This window comes from Carcharhinus amblyrhynchos, chromosome 4, assembly GCF_965287045.1.
Source record: "Carcharhinus amblyrhynchos chromosome 4, sCarAmb.v2.hapA, whole genome shotgun sequence".
Lineage (NCBI taxonomy): Eukaryota > Metazoa > Chordata > Chondrichthyes > Carcharhiniformes > Carcharhinidae > Carcharhinus > Carcharhinus amblyrhynchos.
In genome coordinates this window covers 98,649,196-98,675,699 of record NC_137327.1, presented here as the reverse complement: position 1 = coordinate 98,675,699, position 26,504 = coordinate 98,649,196, and the positions used below count along the sequence as shown (strand labels likewise).

General features: G+C 37.9%; 1 protein-coding gene across 1 annotated transcript in view; it reads left to right on the top strand.

Annotated features, from left to right (window-relative positions):
* siah2l (seven in absentia homolog 2 (Drosophila)-like) overlaps positions 1–26,272 on the top strand; it is a 63,516-nt gene extending 37,244 nt beyond the window's left edge. Inside the window, exon 2 of the mRNA XM_080187632.1 lies at positions 21,077–26,272. Coding sequence (XP_080043758.1) covers positions 21,077–21,628 — 552 coding nt within the window. The 3' untranslated portion in view covers positions 21,629–26,272. The remainder of the gene's footprint in view (positions 1–21,076) is intronic.
* Positions 26,273–26,504: the final 232 nt, after the last annotated feature.

Sequence of the window (26,504 nt, the reverse complement as noted above, 5' to 3'; positions counted from 1 at the left end):
AATTATCCCTAAAATATTACTGTGAACCATGAACTAGGTATTTATTGAAACTAAGCCCGTTAGCCTCACATTTATCATTGGGAAAATCGTGGTTCCATTATTAAGGAAATAATAGCTGAATATTTTGGCAGGAATATTAGAAAAAAACAGAATGTTACTTAGGTGGAGAGAGACTGCTGCTGCTGTGGTATTGCGGAATCTTCATATCCTAGTATATGAAGTCAGTTTACAGGTACAAGAAGTAATTAGGAAGGCAAAGGATCTTTTGGTCTTTGTACAGGGCATAGAAATAAAGAAGTCATGCTACAAGTTAATAAAATTACACTGGAAAACCATGCAAAGTTTTTCTCCATGCTTTAGGAGGCAGTACAGCAAAGGCTCACTAGATTGATATCTGTGGTGAGAGTCTGAGTAGATTGGATCTAAATTTTCTGGAGCTTAAAAGAACTGAGGTGATCTCAAAGAAACATAAGATTCTGAATGGGGCCAAGTAAGTTAGATGGAGAGATTTTTTTCTCAGGTTGGGCAATAATCAGTCATTTTGGGACAGATGGCTAATTATTTAGGATTGAGATGAGAAATTTCTTTGAGAGTTGTGAATCTTTGAAATGTCATTATTGAAAGTACTTTGTTGCAACAAATCCAGGCTATGGGGGGAGTGTGGGGAAGTGGAGTTGAAGCTGAGAGCCATAATTGTGGTGAATGTTGGAACGGCTTTCGGCCATATGGTCTGCTCTCGCTCCTACTTATATTCTTATGACTCTTTGGCAGACTAAACAAATACAGAAGGGATTTTGGAAAAAAAGTCTAAAAGACGTGTTGGTTAGGTACATTGAACCGAACAGGCGCTGGAGTGTGACAGCTAGGGGAATTTCACAGTAACTTCATTGCAGTGTTAATGTAAGCCTTACTTGTGACTAATAAATAAACTTAACTTGGCGCAAGGAGGTTTGATATTAATTGACACGCTGTTTTATTTTGCAGCGTAGTAAATTAATCATTGCCTAGTTCTGACAGTCAAAAACATGATGTGGAGATGCCGGTGTTGGACTGGGGTAAATGCAATAAGAAGTCTCACAACACCAGGTTAAACTCCAACAGATTTATTTGGTCACAAAAGCCACTGGCTTTCGGAGCACTGCTCCTTCGTCAGATAAGTGGGAATTTTGTTCAGAGAGTTGTGAGACTTCTTACAGTCAAAAACATATCAGCTATTGTATTGGCAAGTCTTTGATTCCTTTACATTTATGAACAGAGATAAAAGATCAAGGCTTGGATACAGGCTGCCAGGCTATCAAATAGGATTCTGCGTAGGTAGTCAGGTTTAATTTCCCGTAAAGAAAAGCTGTAAGGTCATCTTCTACCACGACTTGAGGTCAAAAATGCTGAGAGGCAGTTAGAGGTCAACCCACTAAAATCAGGATAAATGTAGAATAGTAGATATGATTGGATTCGTTTAATTCAACAGTACAACAAAACTGTGCATTATGATACAAAATTAAGATGACACATCTTTTTTCCACATTTTTATGAAGATGCATGCTGGGGGAAAATGCAGTAGTTATTCTGATTTTAGTGGATTGAACTCTAACTGTGCCTCTCACCATTTTTGATCAAGTCGTGGTAGAAGATGACCTTACAGCTTTTCGTTTTGGGGAATTAAACCTGACTACTTACACAGCATCCTATTTGATAAAAGCCCCTCTGCCAGTCTGTATCCAAACCTTGATCTTGTATTTCTGTTCATAAATGTAAAGAAATCAAAGACTTCCCAATACAAAAGCTGATATGTTTCTTAATGATCAGAACTGAGCAATGAATAGTTTATAGTTCATTGGAAGCTATATCAAAGCAATTTTATTGGTGTCTTAACTGTTGCCCTAGTCTTACCTTTCCAACAATAAAAGTATTTGTTTGAATGCGCTGTGCATTTAATAATGCAACACTAATAGTAACATTTTTTCCCCAAATCCTTTCTAAAAAAAAATCCAAAAATTCCAAACTTGACAATGGGAAAATTAGACATTCCTGGTTGACAAATCCTCGAGCTGTCAGCTATCCATTGTGAAATCAACTGCTAGCTTGTAGGGAGCAAATGAGAGGAAGGTTTGTGCAATCTCCAGTGAATTCAATTCTGGGAGACTGTTCTAGCATTCAGTATAAGAATCTTGGAACGTAGCAACAGACAATTCAGCTCCTCAAGCTTATTTCAACATTTATTTGGATCATGACTGATACTCCAATTATCTGCTTGGAGGATTACACATGCAGTTTTTGAGGGATACACCTTGGCATTGCACTTTGTGTTCAGATAAATGAAGTAAAAACCATAACTAGAGAAGCAAAATTAGGTTCACTTGAAATTTCCAAATATGTTAATTGAATGTTGCTGGCCTCTGAGAAATAACAGCCCAATGTTTTTGTACAGCTTGCTGGGTTGAAATAAATATCTTGTAACCTTCTTATATTCTGATCAAAGATTCATGACCTAAAATATTAATATGCTGTCTGACCTGCTAAGTATTTCTAGCATTTTCTGTTTACACGGTGCTTGTCTGGTTTCTTCGGTCCCGCTGTGCTAGATTCTGCAAGTTCACAATGTTGCAAACATGGCAAGATCTTAGGAAAATCATTATGACAATTTAACTTGCAAGTTAAATTGTCATAATGATTTTCCCAATATTTTGCCATGTTTGTAACATTGTGAATTTACTTCTATAAGGAAAATCTGAATCAGTTTGATAGCCCCACTAATTGAATTATTGAGTTTGAGTCTCCTTTGTTTTAATATGTTCTCATCTGATTTGTTGTATCGTTGTTACATATGTTTTACTTGTTCATTAGTGTTGATTTATTTTGCGCGCTCAACATAAAAATTTGATATTGCTACTATGCTCAAGGGGAAGAGATCAGAAAACTCCCATTTAAAGGAATTATTTGATCCAGGCAGTCTGCTCTAATTTCCAATTTTTAAGAATTTCCTTTATTTCTAGTCTGACAATTCCACTCTACCCATTCAAGTACAGGAGGAAATTGAATGTTATGCCTTCTTTCATTCTGTAAATGTACCATTTACGTAGAAGCTGAAGTTTGGATTTTTCAAAGAGTATAATCCATTTTTTGGAATGGAGAATTACGCTAGACTTCTCAAAGCGATCACTTAATTTTCTGTCAGGTCTTGTGGATGCTTTAAGTGCTTGCCTAGATTTATAAGACAGTACTGACATCATGTCGTGGTCCCTGTTTTCCAAGGTTATCACCTCAGCAACCTAACTTTTTAAAAATTATTTGCGAAATCTGGTTTGGATTTTTTTCCCCACTAACTAAAATTTTGTTTTGTGACCTTCGGCTCCCCCCCATTATAGACACTAGTTTGGTTTTTTAACATTCTGTATAACTCAGATTTGTGTTACCTGCGGATGTTACATGAGCTTTGATCCTCACGCTAAGTATTGTTCTAGAGAAACCTAGTCCTAGGTTATACCTTTAGCAGTAACCAGATATAAATCCTTAAAACAATTCTCAAATTTCAGTCAGTTTTTAAATCATGGTATCCATTTTATTTGAGTGTCAAGCTTTAGCTAGGACTAACATTAAAAAATGTCTATTTTCAGTGTCAACTTGGAGGTGGTACTCTGAACGGAGTACAGTGTGGGAAAATACTCCCAATTCCCATAGTTGAATAAATTATGCAAGTGACAACACTGAGTAATAAATTTATTTAATAGCCTGTACTCTTATGAGTGGTATAAAAGCGTAGTGGTAAGATGTTCAGTAAAACATCTTAACAGCTACTCCTTTTTTCCACTCATCAGCAAGGGAGTAATGCATATGACCTGCTGTTGATAAATTAAAGCTAAAAGGCTTTTGGAGGATGGGCAATGCAAAATTCATAAGATGATGGAATTTATAATCTATCACACTTGCCATCGGGAAAGGTGATATTAAGGTTCAAAATCATTTCCTAGCAGTCTGTCTTCCTTACTACAGTTTATTGTAAAATTAACTGTAAAAATGCCTTTAGTACAGACAGCTGTGGAGGTTATTTCTGTGCAGTAGCTGTGCATTGCTCACTTGAGTGTTAAGCTACACCGAGAAGTCTACAACAAAATGTAGCTGGCAGCATTCACAATTCTACAAAGTAATCTGATCCATTTCTTAATTATTTAGTGGCAATACTGCAGTGTTTCTGTAATTTACGTAGTGGTTTGACCATTGTCACTGATGCATCAAAATGTCAAGAATGCCATGAAATAAAGTAGAGAAAAATCATCAGAGTGGCACTTTGAACAGTCTCTGGACTATATGTTACAGTTAATGATAATGTTTACTAAGCATACCTTAAAAGCTACTAGACAGTGCTGTTTTTTAAAAGTTTATTTATTAGTCACAAGTAGGCTTACATTAACACTGCAATGAAGTTACTGAGAAGAGCATTTTTGAAATAAGTTTTTATTCTAAAAGTGATCCACTGAGGATTGAAGTTTAGTCTGCAATAGATGAAAGATGTGATTACGATAAAGCACAATGAGCAGAAAGGCTGCTATTTTGATGCCGTTGCCTTTACAAACTTCATCTCTTCAATCTCCTTACTATTTCCTGAGACCCTTCCTTCTCCAGAAGTTGAACACCGGGCACTTTTTCCCAAGTAGAATTTTTTTTTTTCCTTTTTTCTTAATGTTTTTATTACGGGCTTTCCATTTGGCATTTCACCACAAGATGCAGTAAATCCTTAAAATCTAGTACAATTCTGTGGTCATTATTCCACATACGCATACGGAAAAGACCAGCAAATACTCATTAAAATTGGTTCATTGTAATCATTATAGTGGGTGTCTCCTGTAGAAAAAGTGGGGATCTCAGGATAACAGGATAAAGCCATAAGCATATCCTCCATAGGATAACAAAGACAGCTACAGAATGTACAGGATCCCTTTTGGGGTTAAACTATAACCAATTTGGACTGATCTCAGCATCCAAAATGTCCAAGCAATGAAAGGATATCCCAGAAAAAAGGAACATTAGGATACCGCCATTGATACAAGAGATGGCACGGCAGTGTACAGGACCCAGTAAGCCAAGGATTTTTACACTGCAACAAGACTCGCAACACAACAAATCTCGCTCCGCTCTAGCCATTTCAGAGACACCGTTCACGTTGCACTGTCACCAGAAAACTTAAATTTTTCCACCAAGTAAACCCTACTGAAAAGAAGTAAAATTATCAAAACGCCTATTAATGAGATATCTCTGAGAGAGATATAATTCTCCTCCTCCTAATAAGATGAACGAAACACTCTAGAATTAAATATAACAGAGCAGAGCCTGTATGAACACCCCACCAGCCCAGATAAAAAAAACCCAGTACAACCTCATATGAAATGGGATTCTACACAAAGAGACACAGACACACACACACAAACTTCAAGAAGATGGGACATTCTAAAAATCCCTGTACAAGATCCATCCTATATTCAGCCTAATCGGCAACTGAAGAAAGACTCTAACAAAGCTGAACCAAGGCACTTAGACTTGCACTTGGTCCCCACAGCCAAGAGAATACTACATCCCCAGCAGAACCAAGACTCAAAGACAAAATTCCCCAAAAGGGGACATGTCTGGGAAGGGTGACCTACCCCAGTACCCTCCACCAGACCTAGATGAACATAGTTACTTCTGCCCTAACCTACTCAGTCAAGCTAAACTAGGATCAGTGATGCGCTAGAATGTGGACTGACAGGCCAAGGATACTCGCATCATTCTTTTATACTTCGAACAAAGTAAACAACTACCCCTATTTTGAGGTTTCCCAGAGGTGCCATCATCAACAAGATTCCACTCATTTCCGCTCATCATAGAAACCCTAACAATAGAATGATATGCCATGAGCCAAGTAACCATTGTCACTAATCACGCAGCCAAGTAAATTTGGAAGATCAATCTAAGGCTAGATATCCAATGGTTAGCATTCCACACGTTGGTGTGCACAGTACATATTTCCCCTTGCTCCTCTGACTCTATGTCCCAAGTCATCCAGGATATTCAAAATACCATGCAGCAGGAATTATAAGGATGGAGGGTGAGCCCCTACTGAGAAAATTGCCCTCTCGACTGATTGGGTTCTCTTCTCCACACCAAAAATCTGTGCCGGGGTGCCGAGAGTATCTTCCAACTTCACTCAAGATGGTAACCATCTTCACAATGCCTATTGCACCACTGAAACATCTGTCCACTCCCCAAAAAACTGCCACTGTGAATTGGGCCCACTCCAACCATCCCTGACTGCCTCAATCAAATTAAGCTATTGTTGAGTTAACTCAGCCCTCCACCTTCAAAATTTAGTTAGGATCTTCCAGGATTATGCACATCAGGGCCAAATAATCATGGGTTGTGATCAGGATTAAAAGAAGGGTCTAAATGATAAGTAGTGCCAAAGCTTGTTAAAACACAGCTGCATCTGTGCTTGAATCAGGTGAATCCTTTTTTTTTAACGACTTAATATTTCTAAAATACTTTCCTTCCCAATCTTGACTTAAGTTTAAATTTTGTCTTTGTTATTTAAGCTCTTGCCAACAAGTTAATATATTTTGAAAAAAGCTTGCAGTTTATCTTGGAATCTCTTTTTTTGTTAATTAAACTAAATAAAATAAATGAATTAAATAACCTTGCCTAATAACTTGTGTTCTTGATGTCTAAGAGGAAGTCATGAAATCGTTCGAAGGTGATAATCCTTCTGTGATTTTAAATCAGACATCATTAATGCCTGATTCAGTCAAATACTGCCTTGATGTTAAGGATGATCATTCTGCCCTCACTTCTGGTGTTCAGCTCATTTGTCCATGTTTGAACTAAGGCTGTAATGAGGTCAGGATCTGAGTGACCTTGGTGGAACCCAAACTGAGCGTCGGTGAGAATGTGCTCCTTGATAGCGCTGCTGATGATCCATTTCATCATCTTACTGATGAAGGTGTAACTAGTAGAGTTGAACTGGAGAATGTAGTCTTTTTTAGACTTTTCAGATGGCTTTTGACAAAGTCTCACATAGCAGATTACTACGTAAAGTTAAAACGCTTGGGATTACAGGTATTGTCTTGAGATGGCTCAAGAGCTAGTTATCAGACAGGGAGCAGAGTTGGAATAAATGGCTGTTTTTCCAACTGATAGGCAGTGAGTATTGGGGTACTGCAGGGATCTGCATTAGGACCCCAACTGTTCACAACTAAATGTATTATCTCCAAATTTGCAGATGATACAAAGTTGGATGGGAGAGTGAACTGTAAGGACATTGTAAAGATGCTTCAGCGTGGTTTGGGCAGGTTGAGTCAGTGGGCATACACATGGCAAATGTAGTAAAATGTGGATAAATGTGAGGTTATCCATTTTGGTAAGAAAAAAAGGAAAGCTGATTATTCTTTGAATGGATGTAATTTGAGAGATGTTGATACTCAGTGTCCTTGTGCAGCAGTTGCTGAAAGTAAGCATGCAAGTACAGCAGGCAGTAAAGAAGGCAAATGGTATGTTGGCCTTCATAGCGAGAGGATTTGAATATAGAAATAGGGATGTTTTACTGCAATTGTATGGGGTGTTGGTGAGGCCACACCTGGGGTTTGTGGGCAGTTTTGGTGACCTTATCTGAGGAACGATGTTCTTGCTATAGGGGGACTGCAGCAAAGGTTTACCAGGCTGATTCCTGGTCTGTCATATGGGGAGAGACTAAATCGGTTAGGATTATGTTCATTGGAGCCCAAAAGAATGAGGGAATCTCATAGAAACTTTTAAAATTTTAACAGGATTAGACAGGGTAGATTCAGAAAGAATGTTCCCAATGGTGGAGAGGTTCAGGACCAGGGGTCATGGTTTGAAGATTAGGGGTAAACCATTTTGATTTGGTTTATTATTGCCACATATATTAGCATACAGTGAAAAGTATTGTTTCTTGCATGTTGTACAGACAAAGCATACCCTTTATAGCGAAGGAGAGGAGAGAGTGCAGAATGTAGTGTTAGTCATAGCTATGGTGTTGAGAAAGTTCTACTTAGTGTGAGGTAGGTCCATTCAAAAGTTTGATGGCAGCAGGGAAGAAGCTGCAATTGAATCAGTTGGTACATGACCTCAGACTTTTGTATCTTTTTCCTGACGGAAGAAGGTGGAAGAGAGAATGGGGTGTGTGGGGTCCTTAAGTATGCTGGCTGCTTTGCTGAGGCAGCGGGAAGTGTAGACAGAGTCAGTGGATGAAAGGCTGGTTTGCATGATGGATTGGGCTACATTCACGATCTTTGGGCAGAACAGGGGTCATACAAGCTGTGATAAAACCAGAAAGAACGCTTTCTATGGTGCATCTGTAAAAGTTAGTGAGAGTCATAGCTGATATGCCAAATTTCCTTAGTCTTCTGAGGACTGAGGTGAGAAATTTCTTCACCCAAAGAGTGATGAATCTATGGGATTTATTAGCACAGAAAGTAGTTGAGCCCAAAACGATGTGTGATTTCCAGAAGGAATTAAATATAGCTCTTGGGGCTAAAGGAATATGGGAGGGGAAGGTGGGATCAGTGTATTGAATTTGATGACCATAATGAATGGTGGAGCAGTCTTGAAGGGCAGAATCACTTACTTATGCTTCTATTTTCTATTTATGTTTCTGCATATGATCAAGAGTAGACTGACAGGAATGTAATTAGCTGGATTAGATTTGTCCTGCTTCTTGTTTATGGAACATATCTTTCCTCATGGCTTATTTTCCACATTGCCAGTGCTAAAACTGTACTAGAAAGGCTTGGCTAGGGGTGTCTAAAGATCTGGAGTCTTCAGTACTGTTAGTGGAATATTCTCGTGGCCCGTAGCCTTTGCAGTATCCAGTGACTACCGCTGTTTCTTGATATCACTTTGAATATGAATTGACTGAAGACTGATACTGGTGACACTGGAGACTGCAGGAGGAGGCCAGGATGGATCATCCACTCGGCACTTTTGGCTGAAGATTTTTGCCAATTCTTCAGCAGTCCTGTTTTTTGCACTGATGTGAGGGCATCTTCATATACCACTGAATAATAAATAGGGGATACCTGTAATTTTCCACCCATGGCCCCATCTGCCTTCTGCTTGCAGGAGTGGGTTCACGAGATAAACAGTGCAGATAAACAACTACACTTCTCGCATTGAAGGTCAGGTGCAATTAGCAAGATTTGTGTTGGTTTGGGTCATAGATCTCCAACACTTAGAGTCGATGAGATTTTTAAAAATGTGCAGGTTTGGATGTGTTGATTTTCAGATTTATGATTAAAGAATACTCGACCGATATATAAACTGAAACCGTAACCATCTTTCTGTGACTTCAGTAATCGACCTTTATGCTGAGGAACAAGTCCTTCGTATGATTTGAATTCCTGATGGCACACAGCTTAATAGTGAATTGCTATCTTGCTTCTGTCTCATGATTTACCAATTCCCTTGAGTAGTGACAAAGGGAACACTGATGATGCAAAAATTGAATGTTGGGCCACATAACTTAGAGCAAACAAGGTTATCGTTCTTGCAGTGTACGATTTTCATGCATTCTGTCTCTGCTTTGATAAAAGGTGTAATAGCCATGTTCTAATGGATACAAATAACTCTGGAGAGTGGAAACATTGTTTTAAACTTTGGGAGCTCGGTCATTTTGCTTCATGCTTTGGATGTGGCAACATAGCCATTACTTTCAGGTAAAGGAAGTCTTAAGGTAAGGCTGTGCTGAGCAGTAATGTTGTGCTGGTTTGAATTTGATCCATTTGTGTGTACCTGGACGGTGTTAATTTTTGTCAGTTGTTGGAGCAAAACTAATAGTGTTTTGTGGTTTTCTTATTGTCCTCTCCAGCAATGTGTACATGCTAGAGAAGTGTAAAATCATGTGCTCCCACACAAACATTTTGAAATGACTGAAGATAGTTGTGCGATATCATGCTAACTTGTTGATCAAGTTGTAAGTGATAATTTTTATTTAATTTTGGTATGCTACACAATGTATTGAATGCGCTTTCATTGAAACACATTTTCGAATAAAATCAAAGGAGCATTACTCATTTGGACGTTGTATGTAGTTGAAATGCTTGTTAAAATGCAGCGTGCGTTGTGGTGAAAATGTTCACTGGCACACATCTGTACTGCTAAGCTGTTTTTTAAAAAAACCCTCAAGGAGTTTAGATTCAATAGATTCTTTAATTGTCTTTATTATAAATAGTAAATACATTTTGCCTTCAGGTTAACTCTAGTCATCAAAAACACAGTGCTTTAAACCAAGGTAATATATCTCTGTTATCCTTTTTTCCCTTCCACATGCATCACACTATGTTAGAGCATCTTAACACTTTCACAGATAGAAGGTAATTCAGTATGTGCCCCTATTGAAAGTTATCTTTCGTATCAATTCTTTTATATCAGTAGAAATCCATCTGAATTGGAACCAATTCACTGGTGTGCTTAGTCCCAGAAGTAAGGATTCAACAGCGAATTCTCCAGAGTACTCTGAACATCTCAGTTAAGATGCGAGGTCTAATTAGATGGTTTTTTTTCTCTTGAAGGAGTGATCACATGACTGCATCATATTGTACTCCCGATTGATTGCCTTGCTGCTGCAGATATATTCCTACCTCCACTTTGGAGAGAAAGCAAAAGTATGAGAATGCTGTCAGAAAAGAAATTGTGAATGTTTTATTTAAGAAGTGGTGTTGAAGTAGTCACTTTCTGTTGAGCATTAATATTTAGATGGTTGTAATGTTTTGCTTTACTCAGTGTTTCAATCTTGTGCTGGATCTTATGCATTTGCAATGTCAGTTCAACAAAACAAGGCGATCACTATTGTCCTCGGCACGACATGTATGTCGAGTGCACCCAGAGCACAGGCATATGGTAAGTCCTTGGGCAAACCAGCAATTGAATCTTTGTTTTAAATTGTTGAGCTCTTCAGTATTAAATCGGTGCCAGTAATTCAGTCAGTGAAATGCATTTCTGTTTTTGGTTCTGTCGTATGCTGACATTACTGATGAAGTGGCATTAATTGAAGAATCCTAACTAATACGTATTGCCAAGCTAACCTTTTGTGCACATCTGAGCTGATTTGAGGGAGGCACCTGGTTAACTGATCATATATTGGCATTTTTTTTTTAAAAAAGCAAGTTAATCACCAAGCTTTGTTTTTATTATTGCAAACAAGTAATGTTGAAAGTTAGAGTCCAGTTGAAGCAGTAGCTGAATAGAAGTAATATAGTCAGCTCATTGAAAAGAGCTGTCAGGTAACCTGGGAGTAAACATAATTTTTAAGAGCTTGCTTTTCCTCTGAGACCTGTTCATCTTGCAGAATTGTTTGAGTATGTTTCTAGGGAATTTTTATGTAATCCAGTACGTCAGATAGTAAGCAAACAAGAAAAATAGGCAGTGTCTCCCTTACAGAAATGTCTTACTATTATACTATAGACATAATTCAGTTTTATTAAAACGTGAAAAATTCCAGGCAACGGATGTGTTCTATTTACAAATGCTGGGTGTATTTTTGTAAAATTTTAGTAATGCCAATTTTTGAAACATGAATGAAACCCTAGAAATAACTTGTTAATATTTTTCCTTCTAAGCTTGTTTTTTATAGTCTGCAGGCAAGGCAGCTTTGGAGGAAATAATCTTTTTTCAGTTGTTTTGAACACGATATTGCATGTGGAGCATACGTTGCATCAGCTCTCTTGCCAGTACCACGAACAGTAGAGTTGGTTTTACAAACAAATAAAAATATGAAATCTTAATACGTTGGTAGGTGCAATTCTGCACCTCCAAGGGGCTTCGTAGATGCCTTGTTTGAAAGATATGTGGTATTTAACATTTCTTGTATGCATTATCATCTGTTAAAGCACTTCCTTAGTAGCACAATAATTAATAAAAATAATTTGTCCTTGTCTGGGAAGTTTTCCTGTATTTAATTTAGAAAGTTATTGAAGGACAGCCTTCATTTTGACACTCCTACAATATGTATTTAAAAATCAACAAGATCTGTAACAGTGCCCCAGCTAATTTCAGTAAAAATTTCTTGTGCCTCGCTTTGAACTCCTTTGTATACTGCCAAACATTTGTGACAAAATTTCCAATCTCTACAGGGATAGGATTAGATTACTCTAATCCACTTTGTCAGGACTTTTGCATTTTCTCCGTTCCCAGGAGTCTTAAAATGGTGGAACCAGCCAATGATCCTCGTATAGATATAATAGATTGTATTTGAAAGAGTAGCATATACAAAATTAGTAAATTGACTGGAAGTTGTGTTTATGGGTAGTTCAGCCCTTTTTAATTCCATTTGGCTCCTTAATTTAATTAATGTAAGCAATATATCTATCTATTGAATCTTGTCAGGCATGCGACGGAATTTCTTATGTGAAACATTACACTGTGAATGTCCAAATGGATTGCATAAAATGGCACATTAACATGTAGGACTGAATTAGTAGGCTGTTATTGCATTCATAGTATATTCCTGAAGGATGGCCTTAAACTAGGTTTTAACTTAGTTGCCCAATTCAATTGGATCAAGAAATTATTGCCCATAATTTTAATTTTAATTCTGTCCACATATATCAGAATAAATATTTCTACTGTGATTCATGTAAAAACTTGGCTTATTTTGACTTCTATTTAGGGCAACTTTGAATTCAGCTTACAGTCTTTCTGTGATTTAAAGATCCATGGTGGGATTGTTATTAAACAGTGAGTTGCCAAATAACTGGTTGAGTGCAGTGAATATACCACCTTGCCGGACTGGAGGTCTGGTGCCACCTTACTGAGCTGGAGGTGTCATTGCCACTACCTTACGGGGCTGGAGATGTTTAAGGTGGTGGGTGTGGTGTCAGTCAATCTGGCTGCTTTATCTGAAATGTTATTATTGAAGTTGTGCTTATTGATCCACAAGTTGTTGAGGTTTGGGGCAAATGTTTGGAAGTTTCTGATGAATCCTTGCTTGTAAATTGGTTTTGGCTTTTCCATTATTAGGAGCAACCATCTTTTTATTGCTTAATTTCTTTTAATTTTCTTAAGTTAATTTACATTTTTTACATTATCATTTAAGTAAATTAAAACAGTGCAGCAATTCTTTGCCTTTGATGCATAATGTTGTCTTTCCCTTGTGCATGAATATTTTCAGTTGTCCAAAATCACTTTTTGAAGTATGTCTTGAATTTTTTTTTAAAATCAACTATCGCTTCTCATACAAACTGCCAAAACTAAAATGGAAATAAAGGATCACATCACTGTATTTGTCTCTTGGCTACCTTTTTCCTCACGTTCTTAGAGAATGTGTGTTGCATTTTTAAGATTTTTGGATTTGGGATCACAGATATCTAAGGCAGTCAAACGTTTGGAAATAATTTTAAGACCCACACACACACCCACACAATGACCTTGCTGTTTCCAGGGACTCTATGGAAGTCAAAGTGTTTAGAAATTGCTTTTCCAGAAAGGGAATCATTGCTCTTTAGCTAATTTCATAAAAGTTCTGTACTATTCAGAAAATACCAGTTTATTAAAGATCCCAATTTCTTAACACACATTGATTGATTGAACCTGAAATAATTTTTCTCTTTGCATTTGTCTTCAAAGCAGAAAAGTTCATTTACATACATCCTGTGAAGAATTTTCTTTTGCTTAATAAGAATGACTTAGAAATAAGTCCAGCTGTCCCTTGCAGGAATTCAGTAAATCAGCGTTAACCATAGAAAATGGTAGCCAGTTCCAGAGGTCCACTATTCCCTTTGGGAAACAACCTTCTGACATTGAACCTAGATCAGGCCTTGCACAACTTAAATTGTGACAGGTGCTCGCTAACCTATTTAATTGGGACAAATATGCCAACTGGCACAGAATTTATTCCTTCACCACCTGAGAAATTCATTTGGATGGCTCCTAATTTGTTGTTCCTCAATGTAGATATAAAGCTTTTTTAACCTATTCTGATGATAAAGATACGGAAATTAGATGAGTGGCTCTGCTTTGAATCCTTTAAAGCTGCTGTATCATCCACCTTGTGAGGAGACCAAAACCGCATACGATATCACAAGCGAGACTTGACCACAGTCTTGTACAAGGACAAAATTGTATGCCTTGTCATAGACTCAGTTAACTTAACCGCACTTATATAAAGAGAGATCCACTAGAATATCCAGATTTAGGTTTCTCCAAATTCTTTAAAGCTTTGGTGACAGGTATGTGAATTTTGAGACTTCACCTTGCTGACCACATAATACCCACAGTTGAACATCATTTGTCATTCCAAATCTTCCATCATGATCTACCTGAAGCATACAAGCAGATGTATTTTAAAAACCCATCAATGTAATTGAAAGTCTTGTACTAAATCTGTAACAAATCACGCCTCAACTCTCTGACTCAACAACTTAACCATATTGAACTGATGCCTTACCAGAATTTCATGGTAAACCAGTCACTTTCTTATATTGTCCCAATTGTGCTATTTATTTTTGGTGCACCTAAATATGCAGAAGTTTAACTTAACAGTGAGGGGAAAATTATTTCTCCATTAATTTTTTTGACAGTGATTCATAATGTAAACCTTATTTTAAAAATTCTAATTGCAGTGAACTATTTAAGATTAGTATCCAGGCTAATATACACATGTCATACATAGAGGGAGTGGTATCTTTGCGAAATTGGCATTTCGAATGACGGGTTGAACTGTGTTCGATGTTTACCTTCGTAGATGAATGTAAAAGATTCTGTGACATTATTTCAAAGTAGTATGTGAAAAGCTCCTCCTACACCACTCTGGCCATTATTTATTATTTATCTCCCTCTGAACCAACATCATAAAATAGATTTTCTGTCCATTATCCTGTTACTGTTTGTGGGACCTTTGCGTACAAAAACTGTCTTTGTTTCCTAGATTGCAACAGTGAAGACATTGCAACTATGTCATTGACTGTTATGAACTTTGAGATGTAGTGAATTTTTGAAAGGTGCTGCATGAATGCAAGCTCTTCCTTTAGGAAAGACTTGTGTTAGATCCCTGATCTGTACTGATTAATGTTGGAAAAAAGGGACAATATCTGTCACTGTTCCTGCTCCTGGTCAATATTATTGACTTATATTGCAAATGCATATTTATAAGAGTTAGATTGTGTTTGGTACAAAAGAGCTGCTGTATTTGCTGTGTTACAAATTGACCATATTTCAAAGGTACTTTGTTTTATTTGTTCTTTGGATTGGAGAGTGACTGACAAGGCCAGTAATTTTGCACATCTGTAATGGTCCTTGGAGGTAGTGATGAAATGAGCTTCTTGAACTGCTGCAATCTCTATCTATATTGTTACTGCTGCTGTTAGAACTAGACAACTCAGATCTCAGAGTGAAACCTGGTTTGATAGGTCCTTAAGTTTTTTTTAAGTCGTGGAAGAAAGTTACTGAAAAAAATCACAGGAGTCTACTGATGAACTTTTGATGTAGAAAATAAAATATTTATTAAAACAAGAAAAGTGAACCACATCTCACAAGTCAAAAATGTTGGAAAGATCTCAATACAAACATGAGAAGATAATTCAAATTCCCAAAATTCCTCTACCCCAGCAAATATCTTTACAGGCACACAAACCAGTGAAGAGTTACCACTTGCTTAACAAAGACTTCTTGTTTAGGACTAGCACAATTACAGATGGTTTTCTTCCAGTGACTTCCTGAGCCTTCACTTGATGCTTTTTGCCAACTCGTATCTCCTCCCGAAGTACCGAAAATAGTACTTTAAACTGTGTTTCTTAAACTGCAGAGCAAAAAAAATGAGTTAGTCTTCCAGTAGCATCACTGCTAAACAGATCACTTTACTGAATCCTTTAACTGATGATTCAGTTAATTACAATCCCACTAGCTGAAAATTCTTGTTTTTTGTCTTCTTATCCACACCAAATGAGACTTCTTTCAACTCCTGTCTTTTCTATGTCTGTGTCACTGAATCACTGCTGCAAGTAACAATAAAGCCTTTCTACTTTTTTTTTTCAGAATCATTGAATTTCAACCCCTTTAAAACTTCAGGGTTTGTACGATCTCATTAAAAATATACAAATAAACCCAAAAGACCAGGAATCTTTGACTGCAAGTTTATCCAGACTCTTGTGCACCAAGGTTCATGAAATCAAAATTAGTGATGCAGTTCCAAGTCAGGATGGTACATGGTTTAGAGGGAGCTTATAGGTGGTGATGTTCCCGTGCATCGGCTCCCTTGTCTTCTAGATGATAACAGTCATAGGTTTGGAAGGTACTGTTGTTGAAGCCTTGATAAATTGCTGCAGTGCACATTGTGCGGACTGCTGCTATTGGGAAACCATGGTGGAGGGAGTGAATGTTTAAGATGGTGGACGGGACCAAACTGAGCTTGTGTTGATGGAACTGCGCTCATACAGGCAATTGGAGGGTATTTCATCACATTCCTAACTTACCCCTTGTCATTGGTAGACAGGTTTTGTGGAATGGGAAGGTGAGTTATTCTGGTCTCTAACTTGCTTTGTGGTCACAGTATTTATATGTTTATATAGTCCAGTTCAGCTTCTGACTTAACACTGTGTTAAGACCCCACAATGTTGATGGTGGGGAGATTCAACAATAGTGTCATGGGGAAATGGTTGGATTCTCTCTTTTTGGAGATGGTCATTACTTGTCACTGTTTGGCTAGAATGTTTCTTGCCAGTCCTTTAGAGTGGCAAGAAACATTCTCTAAATTTAGAGAAGTTTAGTATGATCAAAAGTAGTCAGCATGGATTTGTCAAGGGCAGGTTGTGCCTTACGAGCCTGGTTCTTTGAAAATGTCACTAAACACATTGACGAAGGAAGAGTGGTGGATGTGGTTCATATGGACTTCAGCAAGGCGTCTGATAAGGTCCCCCATTGCAAGACTTCTTGAGAAAGTGAGAGGGCATGGGTTCCAAGGGCCTGTTGCGTTGTGGATCCAGAACTGGCTTGCCTGCAGAAGGCAGAGAGTGGTTGTGGATGGGTCTTTTTTTGCACGGAGGTCGGTCACCAGTCGAGTGCCCCAGGGATCTGTTCTGGGACCCTTGCTGATTGTAATTTTCATAAATGACCTGGATGAGGAAGTGGAGGGATGGGTTGTTAAGTTTGCCGATGACACGAAGGTTGGTGGTGTTGTGGATAGTCTGGAGAGATGTCAGAAGTTGCAGCGTGACATAGATAGGATGCAAGACTGGGCAGAGAAGTGGCAGATGGACTTCAACCCGGATATATGTGTAGTGGTCCATTTTGGCAGGGCCAATGGGATGAAGGACTAGAGGGCACAGCCTCAAGATAAGGAGGGGGGGGGGCAGTTTAGATCAGAGTTGAGGAGGAACTTCTTCACTCAAAGGGGGGTGAATCTCTGGAATTCTCTGCCCATTGAAGTGGTGGAGGCTACCTTGCTAAATATATTTAAGTCACGGGTAGATAGGTTTCTGATAGACAAGGGAATTAAGGGTTATGGGGAGAAAGCGGGAAAGTGGAACTGATACACTTCAGATCAGCCATTATCTTATTGAATGGCAGGGCAGGCTTGAAGGGCTAGATGGCCTACTCTTGCTCCTGTTTCTTATGTTCTTATGTTCTTTAAGAGTATAATATCAAGGGTAAGTCTCTTAGCAGTGTAGAGGATCAGAAGGGGTCTGAGTCCATAGGACTCTTAAATCGGCCTCGCAGGTGGAGGATGTGGTCAAGGCATAACTAGCCTTCATTAATCATTGAGTTTAGGAGTTGGGAAATAATGCTGCAGCTTTATAAGACCTTTGTCAGACCCCATTTGGAGTACTGTGCGCAGTTCTGATCGCCTCATTACAAGAAAGATGTGGAAGCTATTAAAAGGGTGCAGAGGAGATTTACAAGGATGTTGCCTGGATTGGGTGGCATGCCTTATGAGGAGACGGTGAAGGAGCTCAATCTTTTCTCCCTGGAGAGACGAAGGATGAGAGGCAACCTCTTAGAGGTTTATAAGATGTTGAGAGGTTTCGATCGGGTGGATTCTTAGAGGCTATTTCCCAGAGCTGAAAAGGTCACTACGAGAGGACACAGGTCTAAGGTGCTGGGGAGTATGTACAGAGGAGATGTCGGGGTAAGTTTTTCACTGAGGGTGGTGGATGAGTGGAATCGGCTGCCATCAGTGGTGGTGGAAGTGAACTCGTTGGGGTCTTTTAAAAGTCTTCTGGATGAGTACATGGGATTTAATGGGATTGAGGGTTATGGATAGGCCTAGCCGGTAGGGATATGATCAGCACAATTTGTGAGCTGAAGGGCCTGTTTGTGCTGTAGTGTTCTAGTGTTCTATGTTCCTCACCCCAAGCCTGAAAGTTGTCTAGGTCTTGCCGCATACAGGCATAGACTGCTTCACTATCCACGACCTTGGGAGTGGTACTAAACATTGTGCAATCACAGTGAACGTCTCCACTTCTGACATTATGTTGGAAGGAGGGTCATTGTTGAAAGTGGTTAAGCCAATGCTACCCTGAGGAACTCTAGCAACATCCTGCGCTTGAGATGATTGGCCTCCAATAACCACAGTCATTTTCCTTTTGCAGCCAAAAGTAAGATTTCCCCGATTCCCATTGACTTCAATTTTGCTAGGACTCCTTGATTTCACCCTTGGTCAAACTGCTACCTTGCTGTTAAATGTAGTCCCTCTCACATCATCTCTGGAATTTGGCTCTTTGTACATGCTTGGAATATTGCTGTGATAAAGTCTGGAGCTCAATAGCCTTGGCAGAACCTAAACTGAGTCTCAGTTAATAGCTTATTGCTGAGTAAATGCCTTTTTATGGCACTGCCAACAGCATCTTTCATTTTGTTAATGATTGAGATTTGCCCTGCATTTTTGTTGGATAGATGCAGTGTTGTAGCTGTACTGGAAAGCTGGTTCTGGAGCAGAGCTCTTCAGTCCACATCTGGGATGGTCTTGCTGTGTCTAGTGTCTTCAGTAGTTTCCTGATGTTACATGCAGTAAATTGAATTAACTGAAGAATTGTGAGTATGGTGGTGGGGATCTCTATAGAGGCTGAGGTTGATCACCCACTCTGCACTTCTGGTTAAAAATATTTCCCAATGCTTCTATTGTGTCTTGTGCACTGATGAATTTGGTTTCACTCCCATTGAGGATGGGAACATTTTTGGAGCTACTTACTCCTCCATCAGTTGTTTAATTGTCTACCAGCCTTCAGTGGAAGAACTTCAGAATTTTGATCTGGTCCATTGGTTGCGGGATTGCATAGCCCTGTCTTATCACATGGTGCATCTGTTGTTTAATTGTCATGTAATCTTTTGTTGTAGCTTCACCAGATTGGCACCTCATTTTTCAGTATTCTTGGTGCTGCTCTTGTTATGGTCTCCTAATCTCCTCATTGAGACATTAGCTGCAGAACACATTGGTGTATCAAGCAAGTCTTTCTCTTCTTGGCTCCCCATGGTTAAGAGGCTTCCCAATCCTTTCCAGGTTCACCTATTATGAATGGAAAGTATTAAAGACATTGTATTAGTATTTATGGAGCCATAAGTTGGCATGAGTCACTGTCTTCAATTTGAGGAACTTTTTCTTGTTTATCGGGCCTTAATTTCCCTTTAGGTGATATTCAGCCTTTACTCCCGTCATGGGTGGGGCATCGTTTCCATTACAGTTGAATCCCAATTTTCCTTAAACCATCAAAGTTGCTTCCACATGTCTGTCTAACTTGTGGCTTGATAATTCTAGTCAAATTGTCTCAATTTCATCTCTCATTACAAAGGATGGATGTGAAAAATAGCACAAACCAGTTGTTTTGTGAATATCGATCCTTCTAAAAATAAAAGCGAAGTCATGATTTTTCTATGCACAACATTCAGTAGAATATACTTCCAGAAGTTGTAAACTTTCTCGCTTTTAAATGTTTTAATTAGAAAACCAATTTACTCATGGACATGTGTAAAGGTGACCATTTGATTCTACATTCATTGAAAAAGGCTTACATTCCCACCCCCCCACCTCCCCGCTTCTATCTAGTTGTTTCTTTAATAATTTCTGGATTTCTCTTCCACTGCTTTATTTTGAACTTCATTTTATAAATTAATCAATTTGTGCGATTAACTTCCTGTTATCATTCCTAACTAAATTTATCTTGTACTGGTTTGAACGCCCACAATTTATGTTAAACTCTTATTCCTTATTTATTTTTTCAATTCCTTAATTTACTTGCGTACCTCCTAAGGCTGCTTCTCAAATGATCTCAACTCCGATTTCTTCAGTCTTTCCTTGAGCTTAAATCCTCAGTAGAATCAGCCTTGTGGTTTTCCTCTGCATTGCCTCCAATGCTTTTCTCTTGTTTTGTGTTGTCTTGAACTGAACACATTTTTGAATGGAGTTTTGGGTTGGTAGTTTGTGTATTATAACTTCAAATAGTAATTTCATTTTTAAGGCCCTACATTAGCCATGCTACTGTTATACTTTTCATTTATTTATGAACATTGAACAAATAAGCTTGAAGGTTTAGCAAATGGAAATATTAAGATTCCATCGACAATTTAGCTTTGTTCTTTGAATGTAGTAGCATCTCTGGTTAGAAGCTTCTCCTCCCTTCATGGCCTTTCTTGCCTGAATTTTAAAAAAGAATTGGGAGTTGCTTAAATTTCCCAGCTGCTACAGAGTCTCTTCTGTTGCCTAAACTAATTACATTTGAGGGATGACATAGAATGAAGTCCTTGTATACTTTGGGATTTGTGATTCCAAGATGTAGAAAGTGGCATGGGTGCCTTCTAACTCTTGTTGCCAAAGTATTCAAATTTGCATTGAGGCTGTACCAGTTGAGATGGTTTGCCTACATGGTAGTGTAACTTTTCCTTGGTATTTGTGAATTTATTTAATGGATCATGTAAAAGATATCATTCATTGAATATTGGACTCTACTCAAATGCTGGTCCTGTAACATCATTTTTATCTTACAAAACTTGAAAGCTTGAAATTTGTAGAAAGACTGTAGGTTTTATGGTTTTCTGCAGTGCATCATTTTAAATCTATTTGTTATACTAATTGGTGTATTTTTTTCTTTCCTTCTACCCCCAAATGTAGTACGCTTCAGCTGGCTGTATCTTGTCATTGCACCACACGGAAAAGCCAGAACATGAAGAGGTGTGTGAATTTCGCCCATACATGTGCCCTTGCCCAGGAGCATCCTGCAAGTGGCAAGGATCATTGGAGGCAGTTATGCCTCACCTCATGCATACGCACAAAAGCATTACAACTCTGCAAGGAGAGGACATAGTATTTCTGGCAACTGACATCAACCTACCTGGTGCCGTGGATTGGGTTATGATGCAGTCCTGCTTTGGTCACCACTTCATGCTGGTGCTTGAGAAACAAGAGAAGTACGAAGGCCACCAGCAATTCTTTGCTATTGTTCTTCTAATAGGCACACGTAAGCAAGCTGAAAACTTTGCCTACAGATTAGAACTGAATGGAAACCGCAGACGCCTCACATGGGAGGCCACCCCAAGGTCAATCCATGATGGGGTTGCAGCAGCGATCATGAATAGCGATTGTTTAGTCTTTGACACCTCCATAGCTCATCTTTTTGCAGATCATGGGAACCTGGGTATTAACGTTACAATCTCAATGTGCTGAATTGCGTTGTTATAATGCAGCAGTGTACATGTAACAAAGGAATGTTTTTCAATTCGGAAGATACAGTAAGCAGAAGAATGCAGTTCTATGTACTTTTCAGCACCTTGCCTGTGTAATTGGTGCTAGCCCATTTGACTGCTCCATGCGTGCATGTAATGGAATGTAATGAAGGCATGCTCAGCACGTGGTTCCAAGCCTGACTAAAAGATGGAAACAACACCAAAACAAACACAAGTTGTTGCAGCTGTTTTATAAATGAAAAGTGATTCAACCCTGTTTTTTTTAAAAGAGTTATCTTTTCCTGCTTTGTGAAATGTAAGTTCAAATTATTTGAGGCAAATTATTCGAGATGTATTTATATACGGGTCCAGTGTATAGAACTACATTATGCGCCACATCAGTACTTAAAAATGCAAATCTGGTAGATGCTTGTGCCTATTTTAAATATGCTTCAGGAGAACAGTATCTGACTATTATTTACAAAGATCAATAATGGTGAAAAGCCATGGCATGGGTTATTCTTTATTTGTTGCCATGACAGATGGGTTTTGTTGCAGTTTTCTCTTGGGTAAGGTGGGAACAAACTTGCAAAGAGTAGCAATGGGGGTTCCCTTTATACTTAAAAGCAGTTGTGGATAAATCTAGCATCAGTAGTTTTTTTTTAACTTTATAATCCCTGTTATATCTGTATGCAATTACTTGTATTGGATTCAGTTCTATTCAAATTATTTGTTATTAAATTGCCTAATCAAATGTGTAAATGTTGACTGCAGGCTCACGTTTTGAGTAATCTGTTCATTATTTGTATAGTGAACGAGAGAAGTTACTATGCTCCATGAAGTGTATGTGTGGGTATGTTGGCTAGCTTTGTGGCTGAACTGCACAGCCAGGTTCACTGATTCAATTGTAACTTTTAATTTAAAAGAAATTGAAATGCTAGAATAATTATGTAGAGCCAGTCAGTATTTATTAATGAATTACAACTGTTAGCTATAAGGAGCTTGCTGACTTCTAAATGATATTAAGCAAAGCAATGTTTAAATGAATTTTTTAAGTTAGATTTGAATTTAATCAACATGCTAGCAGAACACTAAAGAACCAAGGACATGATAAAATTCTCAAATGTGTGGTTTATCTACTTTAGTCAATTATGTCAAGTAGTTGGCCATTTTCAATTATTTTTGTAGATGTAATAAGGATGGGGTAATAGTAAAGGTTATTATCTTTCTGTTCCCTTTCTCTCTACCCCATCTCTCCAAAGGAGATAAAAACAACTTTTCATAATATGCTGCATCCAATGGGGTGATATTATTTTGAGACTTTCAAACTGGAACACACATGACCTCAGCTTGTTTTATGGCTCTCATCGTTCTCATCCCCTGTCTCTCTTTCTACCATACATCATTATGCTTTTGTAACTCATACAGATTAATAAAAGGCATATGGACCAACTTCTCTGAATCACTATGGGTGCAATTCAGTGACAGTGGACCCAGTTGTTTGGCTTGCATACATATCTGTTCTTATCCGCAGACCATCACAGATTTCATAAAATTTTTGATTCAGATTTAAATGTACAGATTCATTTTTTATATATTTCAAGGTGTAGGGTTACCTAATCTTCTTGAGCAGCATTTAAATTTTTTTAAATAAGTAATTTTCTTGATCAAAAATGAAAGTGGATCTGATGATGAACCGTACATCTCCAATCCAAGGAATTTAGATTAGTCTAGTGTTTGTCTTCATCTGGAGGAAATCGCTATAATACTGCCTATCATGATTGATTTTGAATAACAGAGTCTTTTTTTCTAATTTTTTGGATTTATTCCAGGTTGGAACTCAAATGTGGCAAATCCCTCGCCCAGCATATAAACTCAAGGGAAAATATAACTAAAATGTGAAATTTAGGGCATTTTGATCCAAATAAGTCTTGTGATATGTGAAGTAAACCACCTGAGGCTTTGCCATCACTTGCACAGTGCTAGCATAGAATGCTGAAAATATTCCTGTTGAAAGCTTAACAGCATATCTACCTAGTGTGGAGATCAAGCAAAGGGACTTGTAACCTACCTATTTTTAGGTGGCTGTTAGGAAATGATTTATGGCTTTTCAAGTAAATGACAATTTAACTTCGGACTCTTCCAAGATTTTTCTCAATGAATTATGTGCGGTGTGCCCAGAAAAACCCATGGTTAACTTACTTTAATGACCAGAGTAATAGCATAAGAAATAGGAGCTGGAGTAGGCAATACATCCCGCACGTTTCTTCCACTATTTAATAAGATCATGGCTGATCTTTAACCTCAACTTTCCTGCTAAAATTGCTGTATGTTTTGACTCACTTAAGAGTTTAATTGCTGAATTGAGTTCCAGATGTGTACAGCATTTTGACAGATGTATCCTATTAAAGTGTCAAAACATCACAATATCGTTTGCACAAGTTTCACATGTTTGGTAGGAACAAAGTTCCGAGGTCTTATTGATAATGATGACCCTGCTTCTGTGGGCATAGTTGTGATGCCTGCATTTGGGCTAATGCAGCTGCCAAGTAGCATTGACAGACTAGCAGAAGATCCAAAAAAGGTGATTTATGGTTAGAAAGTAATAAATCCACGTACCCTTCAAAACTACTTCTGTTACTTTGTGATGTTGTGCCTATTTATTACTACCATTCCTTCTGCGGGGTTGGGGGTTCATTTTCAGGGAAGACCTAAGCATGTAATTTGGCAGCAATCCATGTACTGAAACCAGCAAAATTCAGAACTGTGTAGTCTTTCAGCTGTTGTAGCTGATGTAATAATACCAGTCTCTTTGAATAATGCTTCAGCAATTTACCAGTCTGAAGTGAGAGTTTGCAACAAAAAGATTTGATATGTTTCTGAAGACTGGATAGGCTGAGGATAACGTGGTGAAGTATAATCAACAAAAACAGTCGGCAGTACTTGTTGCCTGGTCTTGTTTAAGGTAGTTGCCACTCTAAGGTATCTCTAGAGTGGCAACTAGCAATAATTAATTCAAGTTCTATTTCTTAAGTACAATAGCAAAACTGCATTCTCTTAGAGATGTTTTGCACCATACCAGGATGGTTTTTTTTACTCCAAAATACTGCGGATGCTGGAAATCTGAAATTAAAAAATGCTGGATAAAGTCAACAGGTCTGGCAGCATCTATGAAGAGAGAAAGTCACAGATTTGAAACATTGACTTTGTTTTTCTCTCCACAAATACTGCCAGACCTGCTGAGTTATCAATTTCTGTTCATTACCCCTTCTGAGATAAAATGCGAGAGACTTTTATTTACTGTCCAATTATTTCTTAGTTGAAAATGCACTGTTTTTTCACCTTCCCCTTGGCACTGCATACATAATGTGTATTTCTGTTACTTTCAGGGTATATTTCTCTGTATGCAGTTTTGTAAAATGGCAACCTGTACGGAGATGGTTATACTTTTTAATGGATATTTTCCAGAGGTTTCAATAAACTGCTTTTAATGAATTTTTAAAAATGCATCTCACTAGTTTTGAAATTATTAGGGCTATTCCAAATTTAATTATAAGTTAATGCAATTTGCTTCCTGACTTGCAGATCCCTTTCCAATATAATCAAAGGGATCCTAATCCTTCATTTCTCCATCTGTCATATTTCTGAATAACAACACGTTATGGTTTACTCTAATGATATGTCATCTTTAGTGGTAACCTATCTAAGAAGACAGTTTTTTAAGAACAATACGAGAAGGGCAAGTGTGTTCAGACTAAAAAGTCTTTCAGACAGAATTCTCTGATTTAAACCCCCCCCCTTCCCCACCGCCCGCCCCAAATCATCCCCAACACCAGTTGTATGGTTTAACTTGACTCAATACTTGAAATGCACCTTCATTTAAAGAATGGTGTCCTTTAAAGTTAAGTAAATCTACCCTTCTGGGCACTGATCAGAAAGAATCCAGCTAAGATATGATTGGATCTGTGACACATGTTAATTAATCTTCCTCACTAAAACAGGCTTTATAGTAAATGCAACCTGCTACTTGATCCATGAGAAGAGTTGGGAGATCAGTGCTCAATTTTGTTGTACTAACATTTTGAGACTACAGAGTTCAGCCGTTTAAAAAGAAATGCTGAAATTAACCAGAGTAAAAGCATAGAAATGAGTGTGCTTATTACAGTCATGTTTTATACTCTGTTGCAGCAGTACATTGAATAAATTTAATCAAATAAAACCCAACAGGGTTGCTTTGAATTTTGTCAAACATGGTAGTTTATACTGTATGAGTTTTTAAAATTACTTTTGGTAATTATGCTAATGTACATTTTTGAATTCAAATTTGGATACTGTGGATTTCCTGTTGAGCAGGTGTTAACATTTGTATTGTACAAAGTTTTTCTGTTTTGTTTTATATATTTGTGTTTCTGTGCTGTTTTCTTTTTTATGTATGTTTTGTTGTACTGAAAGAACAAATAGTTCTCTGTTTAAAAAGTTGTTTAATTCTCATCATGAATGGCTGTTGAAACACAGTAAAACTTTAGTTTTGAAGTGACCACTCTTTTTAATCAGGAAAACTGTTCTGTACTAGTACAAAATAACCTATTTCTTTATTTGCTCTGTATCCAAATTGCAATAAATTAATTGAAACAATTTACAATGATATTACACTTGTTTTTATTTATCCAAAGCTGCCTGTAAGTATTCTTTTTAAAAGATCTAGGTTCTGATTGAAGATGTTTACTTTTCCTCAATGTATGTTAACACTTTGGTGAGAAGGTTGGTGTGGGAAAGGCCAGCACGTTTCTCCATACAGTAGCTGAGTCATACCAGGAAGAGTGGCCCCCACTTCAATCCTTCAATTTTTTTTAGCTCTGGGAGATATTTGCCTCAAT